Source organism: Chiloscyllium punctatum, chromosome 9, assembly GCF_047496795.1.
Source record: "Chiloscyllium punctatum isolate Juve2018m chromosome 9, sChiPun1.3, whole genome shotgun sequence".
Taxonomy (NCBI): domain Eukaryota; kingdom Metazoa; phylum Chordata; class Chondrichthyes; order Orectolobiformes; family Hemiscylliidae; genus Chiloscyllium; species Chiloscyllium punctatum.
In genome coordinates, this window is record NC_092747.1 from 23250491 (window position 1) to 23263478 (window position 12988).

General features: G+C 38.6%; 1 protein-coding gene across 2 annotated transcripts in view; it reads left to right on the forward strand.

Moving 5' to 3' along the window:
* tmem131 (transmembrane protein 131) overlaps positions 1-12988 on the forward strand; it is a 196587-nt gene that overhangs the window by 146716 nt on the left and 36883 nt on the right. For both annotated transcript variants that reach the window (XM_072577008.1, XM_072577007.1), the window contains exons 21-27: positions 1841-1916; positions 2027-2144; positions 4474-4612; positions 4746-4855; positions 8457-8523; positions 8849-9000; positions 9295-9437. In XM_072577008.1, coding sequence (XP_072433109.1) covers positions 1841-1916; positions 2027-2144; positions 4474-4612; positions 4746-4855; positions 8457-8523; positions 8849-9000; positions 9295-9437 — 805 coding nt within the window. The remainder of the gene's footprint in view (positions 1-1840; positions 1917-2026; positions 2145-4473; positions 4613-4745; positions 4856-8456; positions 8524-8848; positions 9001-9294; positions 9438-12988) is intronic.

Sequence of the window (12988 nt, forward strand, 5' to 3'; positions counted from 1 at the left end):
GATACAAAAGAAGGCTGAACCATCGGGGCAGGTGGGACTTGTACCAATTTGAGCGAGTTACATCTAAGCGGGAATGGGGCCGACATCATCCTTGGGAATTTTTCTAATGCTGTTTGGATGGATTTGAATTAGGTTAGTGATATTGGCATCCTGGCAACTAGCTCCAAGAGGGCCATAGCAGAATTGTGTGAGAGTGAGCAGTGAAAGTAATATAGACTTAAGTGAAGATGGCAAGGGTAAATGTACATGTAGATCCAGAAATCGTGGGCACAGTCTCAATCCAGTCTTTTGTATTGGTCTTCACAAGGGAGATATAGGTGCAGACATCCAGATAGTGGGTTTTGACTCACTAAAACAACTGAATCTACAGAAAGAAGAGGTGTAGGGGTTTAGCAGCCTTTAAAGAGAAAAAATCTGCATGGACAGGAGATATAACTCAGGTTTTTGAGGGAAGTAAAGGAGGAGATATCAGGGATCCTGGCAGTAATTTTCAAATCCTCTCTGGCCACAGGCAAGACACCAGAGAACTGGAGACTGTTAACTTTGACCCATTATATAGAAAAGGGAGGAAGGTATCTACAAGTAAGTTAGATTAATTGGCCTTTGGTGGGGAAGTTGTTAAGAAGAATTCAGGGACAGAATATATCTACACTTGGAGACCGATTTAATCTGGGCAAGCCAACATGAGTTTATGTGGAGGTCGTGCTTATGACAAATTTTTGATTGAATATTTTAGGAGGCAACCAGGAAAGTTGAGGATGGCATTGCATTTGATGTGTTTTATGTGCACTTTAGAAAGCCTTTCTAATGAGGGCTGTCATGATAGTGATCAAGGATGTAAGTGCCCATGGGAATCCTTGGCAAAATGGCACTTTTGGATCCAAAATTGGCTGAGGGGGTAGGAAGCAGAGGGTGATGGCAGAGGATGTTTTCAGTGGGATCCTACAGGATGTAGTGCTGGGCCCTTGTTTGTGTTGTACATTAATGTTACGGACTTGAATGTAGTAGGTGTGATCAAGATATTCACAGATGATACTAAAATTGGACTGGGTAAATAGTGTGGAAGATCGCTATAAACTGCAGGAGGATATCAACAGACTGGTCAACTGAACAGCGCAGTGACAAATGGAATTCAATCCGGAAAAGTGCGGTATAAGTTTGGAAGGCGATTAAGGCTACGGATTTCACTAAATGATAGGACTCTGGAAAGTACTGAAGGTCAGAAAGACCTTTTTATATACATATCCACAAATCTCCTCCTGAAGGAAGCAGTGCGCATAGATAAGATGGTTACGAAGACAATTTGTCTTTTATTAGCTGAGGCTTGGAATACAAGAGCAGAAAGTTTATGCTGGAACTGTATAAAAGTGGTTAGTCAATACCTGCAGTACTTCATGCAGGTCTGTTCACCACATTACAAGAAGGGTACAATTGACTAAGGAGAATGCAGAGATTTCCCAGACTGCTGCTTGGACAGGAGGACCTGAGGAAAATTGGGTAGGCTAGGATTTTCTTTGGGTCAGTAACGGTTGAGGTGGGTCCTGATAGGGGTAGATTTGATACTGTTAACACTTCAGCAGTAATTAGGTAATCATTTGAGTTGCCATAGCCACCAGGCCTATAAACCAAGAGCTAGAAAAAAGGATTAGTCAGATGTTTTGTTTTTTGGTCAGTGCAGATATGTGGGGCTGAATGGCTGCTTTCTGTGCTGTAAATTTCTGTCTGAGGCATATACCTAACTCTGTTTTAAACTTTTGTTGCAGTGCTAAGTGAAACATTGGTTGCTTTGGTACAACTTAAGTACTGCCCTATTTTGTTAATTGTTTTATCTTTTTTGCAGATAGCAAATATTTATTTTGATGCTAGCTTACAATGTGGGGATTATTGTTATGTGGGATTGCCTTTTTTATCTAAATGTAAGTAACTATATTATTCAACTTTTGTAATTTCATCAAAAAAAGTACTCGTGGAAAATACAAGTGATGGTTTTTGCATTGAGTTTTTATGTGTCTCCCACCTTTCTCAGCGGAGTTAAGATTGCAGCATAGTCTCGCAATGCAAGATGATGCATGGGATGCAGATTGGGATCTGTATAAGAATTTGTACAAAAAATGGACAGAACTGAAAGAAAACTCAGGGCACAAGTGAGTTCCTTAACCATTTTGGTGCTGAAAGCATTGTTGTTTAAATAAAGATGACGACTTGTTAGTTTGGATAGCACTGTTACCACTGTCCTTTGAGCAAGTCCTACAGAACTTTGATTTCATATTTGGGCCATTAATTATTTTTTTGTCAGAGTATCCTAACTGAAATAAACTTGATTCTATTATCCTCTTTCTTGCTGACTGCAATTATTTGTGTGTCTGGTCCAAAGAATGCCTAATATAGGATTCGTGGCATTTTACAGTACAGGAGGAGGCCATTCTACCCATTGTGTCCATACTGGCACCTGAAAAAGCTTACCTAGCCAGTCCCATTCTCCAGCCTGTCACCGTAGCCTACAAGTTCATGACTTTCAAATATATATTCAGCTCTCCTTTTGAAACCTGCTATTGAATATGCTTCCACCATTCACCAGGCAGTATATTCCAAACCTTACAACTGTGAATAAAGAAGTTTTCAACTCCTCTCACTCTTGGTGCTCTTGCTGACAATTTTGAAATTGACCCCTAGTTACTGACATACCAACTAGTGGGAACAGAGAATATTCTCAGTTACCCTGTCAAAATAGTTCATAATTTTGAACAGCTCAAAATTGGCTACCTTTTAATCTTCTCTGCTCCAAGGAGAATAAGCCCAATTTCTCCATTTTCTTTTTCCTTGTATCTAATATCCCTCCATTCCTGGTATAATTCTAGTAAATCTCCTTTGCACTTCCTCCAGAGCTTTAACATCCTCCTTTTAAATAAGGTGTCCAGAACTGAAGGCAGTACTCTAAATGCTGTCTGAACAGTGATTTGTAGAGGTGTGGCATCACTTCCTTGCTTTTATACTCTCTGCTTCTAATTATAAATACGAGGATCCTATGAGATGCCTTTAATTTTTTAACTTGCCGAGCCATCTTCAGCGAATTATGAATGTGAACCCAGTGTGTCTGCCAGGGTACTCCCCTCAAAGTTGTACCATTTTTAAGTCTGTATTGTCTCTCCATGTTTTTTCTATCAAAATACATCACCTCATTTCTCTGCATTTGAAATTCGTCTGCCAGGTGTCTGTCCATTTGACCAACTTGTCAATGTTCCTCTGAAGCCACTTGTGTGTTATCCTACAATTCACTGTTCTACCTAGTTAAGTATTATATGCATATTTAGAGATTATTTTTTTCCCTCCATGCACATCTCCAAATTGTTTATATAAATCAGAAAAGGCAAGGGTCCCAACACTGTTCCCTGGGGAACATCACTTTAAAGTGATCTCCAGTGTGAGAAATGCCCATTTGTACCTGCATGAAAAAAGTGCTGACTAGACTTCGGAACGAATATGTTTATGAATAACATTGCAGATGATTTGACACCATATCAAAACTGCTGGCTTGTTGTGTTGATGCTGATTTAAGTTTTTAAAATTTCAAGTCAGTAGAATCAGCAACCAAATAAGCTCCTAACTGATTTAAGATCAGGTATGAGGAATGATAGGTCATAGGTAGCTTGCCATTATACTTAGTGCTATTAGATAGAGATAGTGAGCTGGAGGTAGTTTGGACTCTAAGGACAGTGGAACTATAGTGGTTAAATCTGCATCTGCAGTACCTGCTAATATGCAAAGTTACGAAAGTAATTTTTAAGCATTCAAATCCATAATTCCATATTAAAGGTTAATGTGTTCCTAGCTGAATTTAAATGTGGCAGATAATAACAACTTTGGTTAGCTCAGTTGGCTGTGCAATGCAGAGTAATGCCAACCATGCAGGTGCAGCTCCTCTTACTGGCTGAGGTTACCATGAAGGTCCTGACTTTCCAACTTGCCCCTTACCTGACATGTAGTGACCCTCTGGTTAAAACACCAGAGTCATGTTTCTCTAATAACTGAGAGCAACCCTATGGTCGTTTGGGATTATGGTGACTTTACTTTTAATAGCAACTGCGTTTTATCTTTAGAACCATATGGCTATCTGTCCTCTGTCATGTTTCTTGTGTTTTGTTCACAGCCCTGTCAATAAAATAGGCTCAGTTGCTAAACAAAGCAATGTTGCTGCAGATATGTGATCACTACAGACATACAGACACAAAATATGTTGTGTAAAATGTTCAGTCAACCACCACAGAGTAAAATTCTTGGAATAGATTCACTTCACTGAAATTTTAGCTTGCACTCTCTGCGATATAGTAATGATCATGGTATTGTTGTCCATTCTTTAACTGCATGTTGCACTGTTTCAAACAAAACTGCATTGTTCTAGTATTTTATGAAAACACTACGCATTTAATGCAAGCATGAATTTTTGACTAGTCATTGCCTACTTCTTGTTTTAAGGATGCAAGTTGTCTTTGAAGTAGACACAGACCTACAGAAAAATGTTCAAGCTGTAGTAACATCAGAGCTTATATGGCCATCATTGATCAATACAACGCGAGATTTAATTTTCCCACTCACAAACACAAATAACACATCAGTGAGTATTTATTATAAGCTTGCATTTAAAAAGTAAATTTAAGAATTGAATAATTTTTTACGGCTTTTAAAAACTTATCACGCGGTAGTTTTTGAGTTCCTAACTATTATTTTCACGCACTTATTTTCCTTAGGAAAAAGAACTAATTTTAGAAAATCCAGCAGATGTACCTGTGTTCGTCCAATTACTTCCTTTAGCATTATATCCCAATCCTTCATTTGTTGCAGATGTGTTAATGGAAAGGTGCGTATTTGCTTTTAACTTCATTATTTTTTTACCGTTTAGCAATGGACGCTGATATAACCAATCCCATCTCATTCTACTCCCATTGCCTTGTATTTTGTAGTCTTCAAAAGAAAGAAATCAAGTCAAATGTTTTCCTTTTTTCCCCCCCCCTTTTTCCACCCCCTTTTTTTTCCCCCCTTTTTTTCCCCCCCCCTTTTTCCACCCCCTTTTTTTCCCCCCCTCCCCCAATCAATCTGTTCAGAGATGTTATTACATACTTTTGGTGCAGGTGGGACTTGAACTCCTATTCACTGACTTGGGTTTAATTACACGTTTCAGTTGTGCTCACTTTTCTGGAGTTTAAGCTGGTGATTTATATTGGTCTGTGTAAGTCAGTTTCTTTTTATGTAATAAATAAAGCCTTCAGGAAACTTTATTTGCAATTCCATGACTCTTGAATTCAGAGACTCTTGCCTTTATCACTGAATTTTCAACTGGTGCCACAGTTGTACTGGGATGGTGTAAATGTACTGTGTAAGATTTTTCTGTCTCCCTAATTGAATGTTTTCTGTGGTGAAAAGGCAGAGAAATTCAACTTTCAATAAAAGCAGATAAATTCCAGTTTGTCAGGTCTGGGACTAAATACCTTGTAATGTGAGAGCAACAAGTTTTACTGGCTATTCTATTTGCAATTTGTTCTGAATTATTAACGAGCAAGCAGTACCATCTAAGAAATGATTGCTTATGGGAAAAGAACATTGTAGAATAAAAAGATTTTAATTGGATGGTTAATTGTAAGGATAACCGAGCTACCTCTGATAAATTAGAATCCAAGATTGACCAGCAAAACTGTAATAGAACATTGGACTAGCTTTAGAGATGAGGTGGTTTGGGTAGAAGTCGAGGAAGAAGATGGGTAGACCACACGAGACCCCTCTGAATGATGAGAAAGCTGGCGAGTAAAATGAAGCCAAAAAAGGTTACACACGGCAGATATCAGGTTGATGTTATAAGTGATGACCAGTCTAAATATTAAAAGTTCAGAGGGAGATGAGAAAGGGAATCAACATGAAGAAACTGTAAGCTAACATTAAAGGGAATCTAAATGTCTGTAGACATCTAAATGATAAAATTGTCATGAGGAATCATACACTACAGCAGAGACCCTTCTGTCCATCATGCCTGCACTTGCTAAAACTACTCTCAATCTGCACTAGTCCCCCTTTCTAGAAATGTATCCATAGCTTTAGATGGATAAGCACTTGAAATGTCATAAGTAGTTTTTTTTTGTAAAGTGAGGTTTTTCCATCTCAACTACCCTCCAGGCAGGGCATTCCGGATTCTCATAACTCTGGGTGGAAAAACATTTTCCTCAAATTTCCTGGAAACTTCCTGACTTTCATCTTTTTAACGTTTATGCCCTCCTGTTATTAACTCTTCAACTAACAGGAACAGCTGCTTCCTATTAACCCTGTCATGCCCCTCAATTTTATATGCCTCAATCAGGCCCTCTTTCCACATTCTGTTCTGTATAGAAAACGGTCAGAGTTTCTACAGCCTCCCTTTGTAGCTAAACTGCTCCATCTCTGGCAACATCCTGATGAACCTCTTGCAGCGATATTAAAAGGCTAGCAGTACATAAAGCTGTTGTCACTGGGACTAGATAGGATTCATATGGGGTGGGTGATGGGAAAGAGGGTGCAGGTGTTTGGCGATACTGACTAATCTTTCAGTCCTCCTTGCATAGGAGTAGGGAAGCATCAGTGAGTGGAGAATTACAATTTTATAACATTTCTTCGGCAAAGAGTGTAAAGATAAACCCAGCAACTTCAGACCATTCTATTTGACTTTAACTGCTTTTAACAATGATAATCTGGGACAGAATAACTGTCAGTTGGACAGATATAGGTTGATTAAGAAAAGCCAGCACAAGATGGTTCATGTTTGACTAACTTGAGATTTTTGGGAATAGTTTGAGAGTAACGTGGTTATACGTGGACTTTGAAAGTGTTGATAACTGTGACCTAATTTTGTTTGTGAAGCTGAAGTCTTTGGGTAAAGGAGTGGTAGCTACATATAAAATGGGTTGAATGACAAAGCAGAGAGTAGTGGTGAAAGTTTATTTTTCTGACTGGGAGGAGGCTGGTAGAGTGTTCCCTTGAGTTTAGTGCAGGATCACTGCTTATCAACTGTTCTACTCCATTTCAAAGTTTGTAGTTGACACAATTTGTAGATAATTGAACTTTTGAGGACAATGTGCATATTGAGGCCATAGGCAGACAAGTGAAATGGATAGGCACATGGCAGGTGAACTTTCTTGCAGAGAAGTCTGAATTATGCACTTTGGAAAGGAGAACAAGTCGAGGCAATTTAAACTGAAAAGACATTTCTAGAGAGGATGCAAAAGAGGAAACCTGGGACTATAAATGCATAAACCAAAGGTAGGAGAACATTGAGAAAGTGGTTTAGAATAAACAGCATATGGATCATAGGTTTTCTAAATAGACTTGGAGCAAAAATAAATATGAAGAACCCTTTTTTTGTTTGTAATAAAATACTGGTTTGACCCCAAGTTGAACTTTTTACCCAATTCTGGTGCTCTGCTATTGAAAGACAAACAGTACTGGAGAGGGGGCAGCAAAGATTTACAAAAACGATTCTAGGGATGAGTAACTTTGTTCGGTGTATAGCTTGGGGAAGTTGGACTGTTCCCCTTGGAGAAGATTGAGAGGAATTAAAATGAGTATTCAAAATCATGAGACAAGTCCACAAGAGACATACCACTTCCATTGGAAGGGTTGAGAAGCAGAGGACATTGCTTTCCTCACTTGGCCAGCTTTGATGCAGTGAATAGATTGTAGTTGTGGTGTTTGGAGACCAGTTACCTGCAATGAGAAGGGAATGGGAGTGGCTGAGTTGAACTTACACATCAACAGGAGCATGACAGGCCACAAGCCTACCTTTTTGTGTTGTAATCAAACCATAAATATAAATTTGATTTTTTTTTAAGAAAAACAAAATTGTAAATTTAAGATACTGCCTCGGGTGTATCAGCCACCTTTCTTTTGAAAAATGGTTAACTTTTTTTTCTTAAAGCTTTAGAACAGGAAATATTTACAGCATTGCTACTTTCACATCTCAACATTTTTTTCATGCAATTTGTGTGTGTATATTTAGTGATAAAAATGTTTTGAGTTTGGGGTTTAGGTTTTTGTTATCCACTGTACACTTCCATTTTACAACATGGCATGAAAAGGAAACTCCACAAAGATCATTCTTTCTTCATACCGTACACTAAATCTAAAAATTGCCAACTATCCGTGTCGGTTCATTGTTACTAGTTAGTTCTAACCAGCAACCGACTTGATAGTTCATAATAAATCAGCAATATTATTACAAATGAATGTACAACCACTTCCAAGCTGGATTTTTGAAGACCTTTTGACATCAGTTTCAAATTGTGATAGTGATCAATTCTATGATCTCTATTATTACTAATAAGTATTTGATCTATACTATGCAATTGGGGTAAAATCTTTTGAAATAGACTGGTTAGTGATGTGGAAGATTTTAGAAAAAAAACTTCTATATTTTTCATAACTTTTTTGTTTAATTTCAGGCTTCACTTGAGCAAACATGCAAATCTGGACACAAAAACCTTTGAATTTAAAATTGTCAGTAACCGTGTAAGTAAAATATATTTCCTTCCAAGGAGAAGAACAAATGGCTCCATTCGTGCGTTAAATAGGAGTTTGAGAGATTCCTATTAAATTAGATTGCGTTGTGGATTCTGTGAGCTCAGTAACTGATGTAAGAACTTGAAATTTAATGGACGAGAAACCGCATTGCTCATCCATAGGATTGTATGTATACACAGTTTTAACAGGAGTGTGCTGGTCTGGATAGAACCCCCAGCATAATTTTCTGCAATAAAAAGCTTCAAATTTAAATGAGATGACCACTGATACAAAGTTTTTTTTTTTTAAATTTTTTCTTCTGAATTGTTTCTAGACCTCATCCATCAAAAGTTCTTCAGGATTTGTAGAAGGTTATTCCCGACAATCTGTGCTAAATGTAATTCTAAAATCTGGTGAAAAAAGGTCTATGACAGTGCAGTTTACCCCAGTTTACAACAGAACTGTGATGTCCTTAATTATTATAAGGTATGTTTCTGTTCATATATTGACTTCTGATGCAAAGACAGTTGAAGTTTATTTCTCATGCTTTATTCATTTTTGTAGAAGATTTGGAAATTCATTTCTTATTTTGAAAATGCCAAATTAGATGACACTTAAAATTTGTTAACTCATGCATATAATTGTCTAATTTGGTCAACTCTTTAGGTTTGTTGACTTTTTTTGAATTAGGAAAATTTAACAAATGAAGCTTGTGTTACTGGTAATTCATTCAGGACTCTGATCTGTGATTATTTTGTCATCTAACTCTTTATTCTGTAGAAACAATCTGACAGTAGTGGATGCAGTTGTGGTACAAGGGCAAGGAACAACGGAGAGCGTGAAGGTTGCAGGGAAGCATCCTGGTCCTGGAAGTTCATTACGTTTCAAAATTAATGAAGCTTTGCTTAAAGACTGTTCAGATAGTAAGTAATTCAACACTAAAAGTACAGAAAGGCAATATAAAGAGTGCGCTGGTCAACTCTGTTGACTGGCAATTGTTCAGGTTAATGGCAAAAGTATAAAGTGAGATCCTGAGTCTGGGGGATGTAAACTCTGGGTCTACCCCCTTGCCCTAATCATAGTAAAACAAAGTAATAGTGCTTTGCTGCATTTCGGCAAATATTTGCCAAAGGCCTGCCTTCAAGCCAAGAATTCAGAAGAGATGTAACAAAAAACCAAGTAGCAACCAGTGAGACAAATGGTTGATATTACTGACGCTGCTAGAAATGATTAGAGAACCCCTAACTTTCTGCACTTATTGTCCAGTTAAACAGGCCCACGTTTAATGTCTCATTGAAATGATGGCTTTTCTAACCTTGCTCGTGACTCAGTGATTCTGTTTGAATTCGCTTTAAAAATACATTCCTCTATTTGTAGTAATTGGTGGGGTGAGAGAAGAAAACAACCAAAATAAAGGGGACTATAGATTTGAATTTTATTAATTTGACATTATTTATTATTGCTGTACGATGTCACAGGTAATGTTGCTATTGCCAACAGCTATAAGAAGAGGCTGAACATGCACCTTGAAGTTTTTCCCAGTGGCATTGCACCATCAGATTCATTGTGAAACCTCTGAGAAACATAACAGCAAAGGGGCAACAAGACAACTCCATGGCACTTTTTTCAAAAGGCTGTTAAGGATGAGCAAAAATTTAACCTCTCTAATGTCCATGTCCCATGAATGAATGTTTAAAATATGAATTGTTCAGATTGATACAATAGGCACAGGCTAGAAAGATCTTGGGTTCAGCCTTTTTGAGTTTCTGCATAATCAGCTTTACCAAATTTTAGTAGATGCCATAATTTGTCGTATACCAATGGCTTTGAAGGAGGTGTGGTGAGAGAGGCTGCATTTGATAATATGGCATCATAGATGTCTAGCAGAATTGGAGTTTGAGAGAATTGGGGCAAATTTTCCACTGCTTGGAAGATGTGTGGTTGTTGGAGATCAATCATCTCAGCTCCGGGATTTCTCTGCAACAGTTCCTCAGGGTAGTGTTCCAACCCCAACCATTTTCAGCTGATTCATTAAGACTTTCCCTCACTTGTAAGGTCACAAGTGGGGATGGTCACTGTGTAATGTTCAATACCACTTGCAACATCACCTACTAATGCAGTTCATGTCCAAATACAGCAAAATCTGAACAATATCCAGGTTTGGGCTGGCAAGTTGCAAGTGACATACCTATATACAAATGGCTTGCAAATATCATCTCCAACTAGAGAGAAGTTAACCATCTGTTAATTAACCTGTACCTGCCCCGAGTAACTGTTTTGTCCCAGATTATCATTGTTTAAAAACACTTGCCAAAGTCGAACAGAATGGTCTGAAGTTGCTGGAGTTAACTTAACCTTTCTTCAGAGAAGAATATAACAGTTGTAATTCTCCAATCCTTGGCACCTCCCTACTCCTATTTTGAGGGCTGAAAGATTTACAGCTAGTATCTCCACTATCAATATCCTGAAAGTTACTATTGACCAGAAACTAAACTGGATTACTACATAACTTCTGCAAGTAACACTCATTACCTGACTCTCCAAGGCTTGTCCATCTACAAGGGTAAAAGTGAGGACTGCAGATGCTGGAGATCAGAGCCAAAAAATGTGTTGCTGGAAAAGTGCAGCAGGTCAGGCAGCATCCAAGGAGCAGGAGAATCGACGTTTCGGGCATAAGCCTGACTCCTGAAGAAGGGCTCATGCCCGAAACGTCGATTCTCTTGCTCCTTGGATGCTGCCTGACCTGCTGTGCTTTTCCAGCAACACATTTTTCAGTTCTGATCTCCAGCATCTGCAGTCCTCACTTTCTCCCATCATCTACAAGACACAGGTCGGGAGGGTAATCCCACTTGCCTAGATGGGTGCAGCTCCAACAACATGCTAGACGGTTGACATTGTCCAAGACAAAGCAGCCTGCTTGATTTGGCACTGTATTCACAAACGTGCATACCCACTACTACTGGTGCTCAGTAACAGTAGTGCATGCCGTCGATAAGATACGCTGCAGAAATTAGCAATTTTGAAGATTTGTAGCTTAGGTTGATAAGTATGTAAGTTAGCTTGCTGAGCTGGAAGGTTTGTTTTCAGGTGTTTTGTCACATCAGTGACATCATTAGGTAACATCAGTGAGAGTCTAGTGAAGCGCTGGTGACGTGTCCCGTCTCTCTATAAGTCTTGGTTTCTCTCCTTAAGGGAAGGTAGATAGGATCTAAATCAATGTGTTTATTGATGGAGTTTAGCTAGAATGCCATGCCTCTAAGAAGTCTCGTGTTTTTGTTTCGCCTATACTAGGTGGTGTGTTGTCCTCCTTTGTATGTATGAAAACTAGTGATAGTGGGTCATGAATTATAGTGAATTTAACTATAATTTGGCTATAGTTTTTGGTTGTGTTGTCTGCTTTTTTGGGTTTGTTTGAGGAATCAGCAGGTTATGTTTAATAGCCACATTGTCTTCCATCCAAGACACCTCAGAAATGACTTCCAGACTACTCCGACCTCTTGGCATCATGGTAGTCCAACACACTTACCAACTTAACAACACGCTTAAACAGCAACTAATGAAACTAAAGGATTCATTTAGTTACTACCAGCAAATCTAATGTAATTTACAAGATAATATTCAAGAACTGTAAAAAGAAAATACATCTGACAAACAAGAAAGAAACTTTCCACAAGGATGCACAAGCACCAACTAGCCATCAAAAGACACTACCCACTATCCCTACGTTCCATACATACAGGCAAAGAAGGGTACCACTTTGACTGGGACAACGCACGTTCTGCACAAGTGAAACAAAGACACATGAGAATTCTTAGAGGCATGGCATTCTAACCAGGAATCCATCAATAAACACACCGATTTTTGCCCTATCTACCTTCCCCTTGTTTTAGAAAAGAAAAAGAACCTTTAAGAAACCAAGTACTATAAATAGAGAGGCGGGACATATCAGTCAGTCTCCGGTGAAGCGTTGGTGTTCTCAAGTATGGTGATGAAACGTCTGAAAACAAATCTCCCAGCTCAGTGAGCTAACTTACATACTTGCACTCCAGCAGTTCACTGAGGTTCCTTAGAGAGCATATTCCAAACGCATGACAATTTTCATCTCTAAGGATAATGGCAGCAGGTACTTGGGGAAACCACCAGCTGAAATTTTGGAAATACATCACTCTTCCTCTTTAGTGACGCTGGATTAAAATCCTGAAACTCCCCACTCAGTAATTTGGTTTACCAAATTGACTGACTGTAATGGTTCAAAAAAGGCAGTGCACCACCATCACCTTAAGGGCACCTAGAGGTGAACAATAAATGCTGGCCTTGCCAGCAATTCCCTCAGCTTCTACCAAATGAATTATAAGAATTTCGGGTCCAGACTCAACTCCTTTTCATTTCCTGTAGCAATGGTATAAATTTGTCAAAGGTGGGATGTGGCACGTGAACTTGCCTCGTGAGTGATTTTGGATGAGATATCCTATGG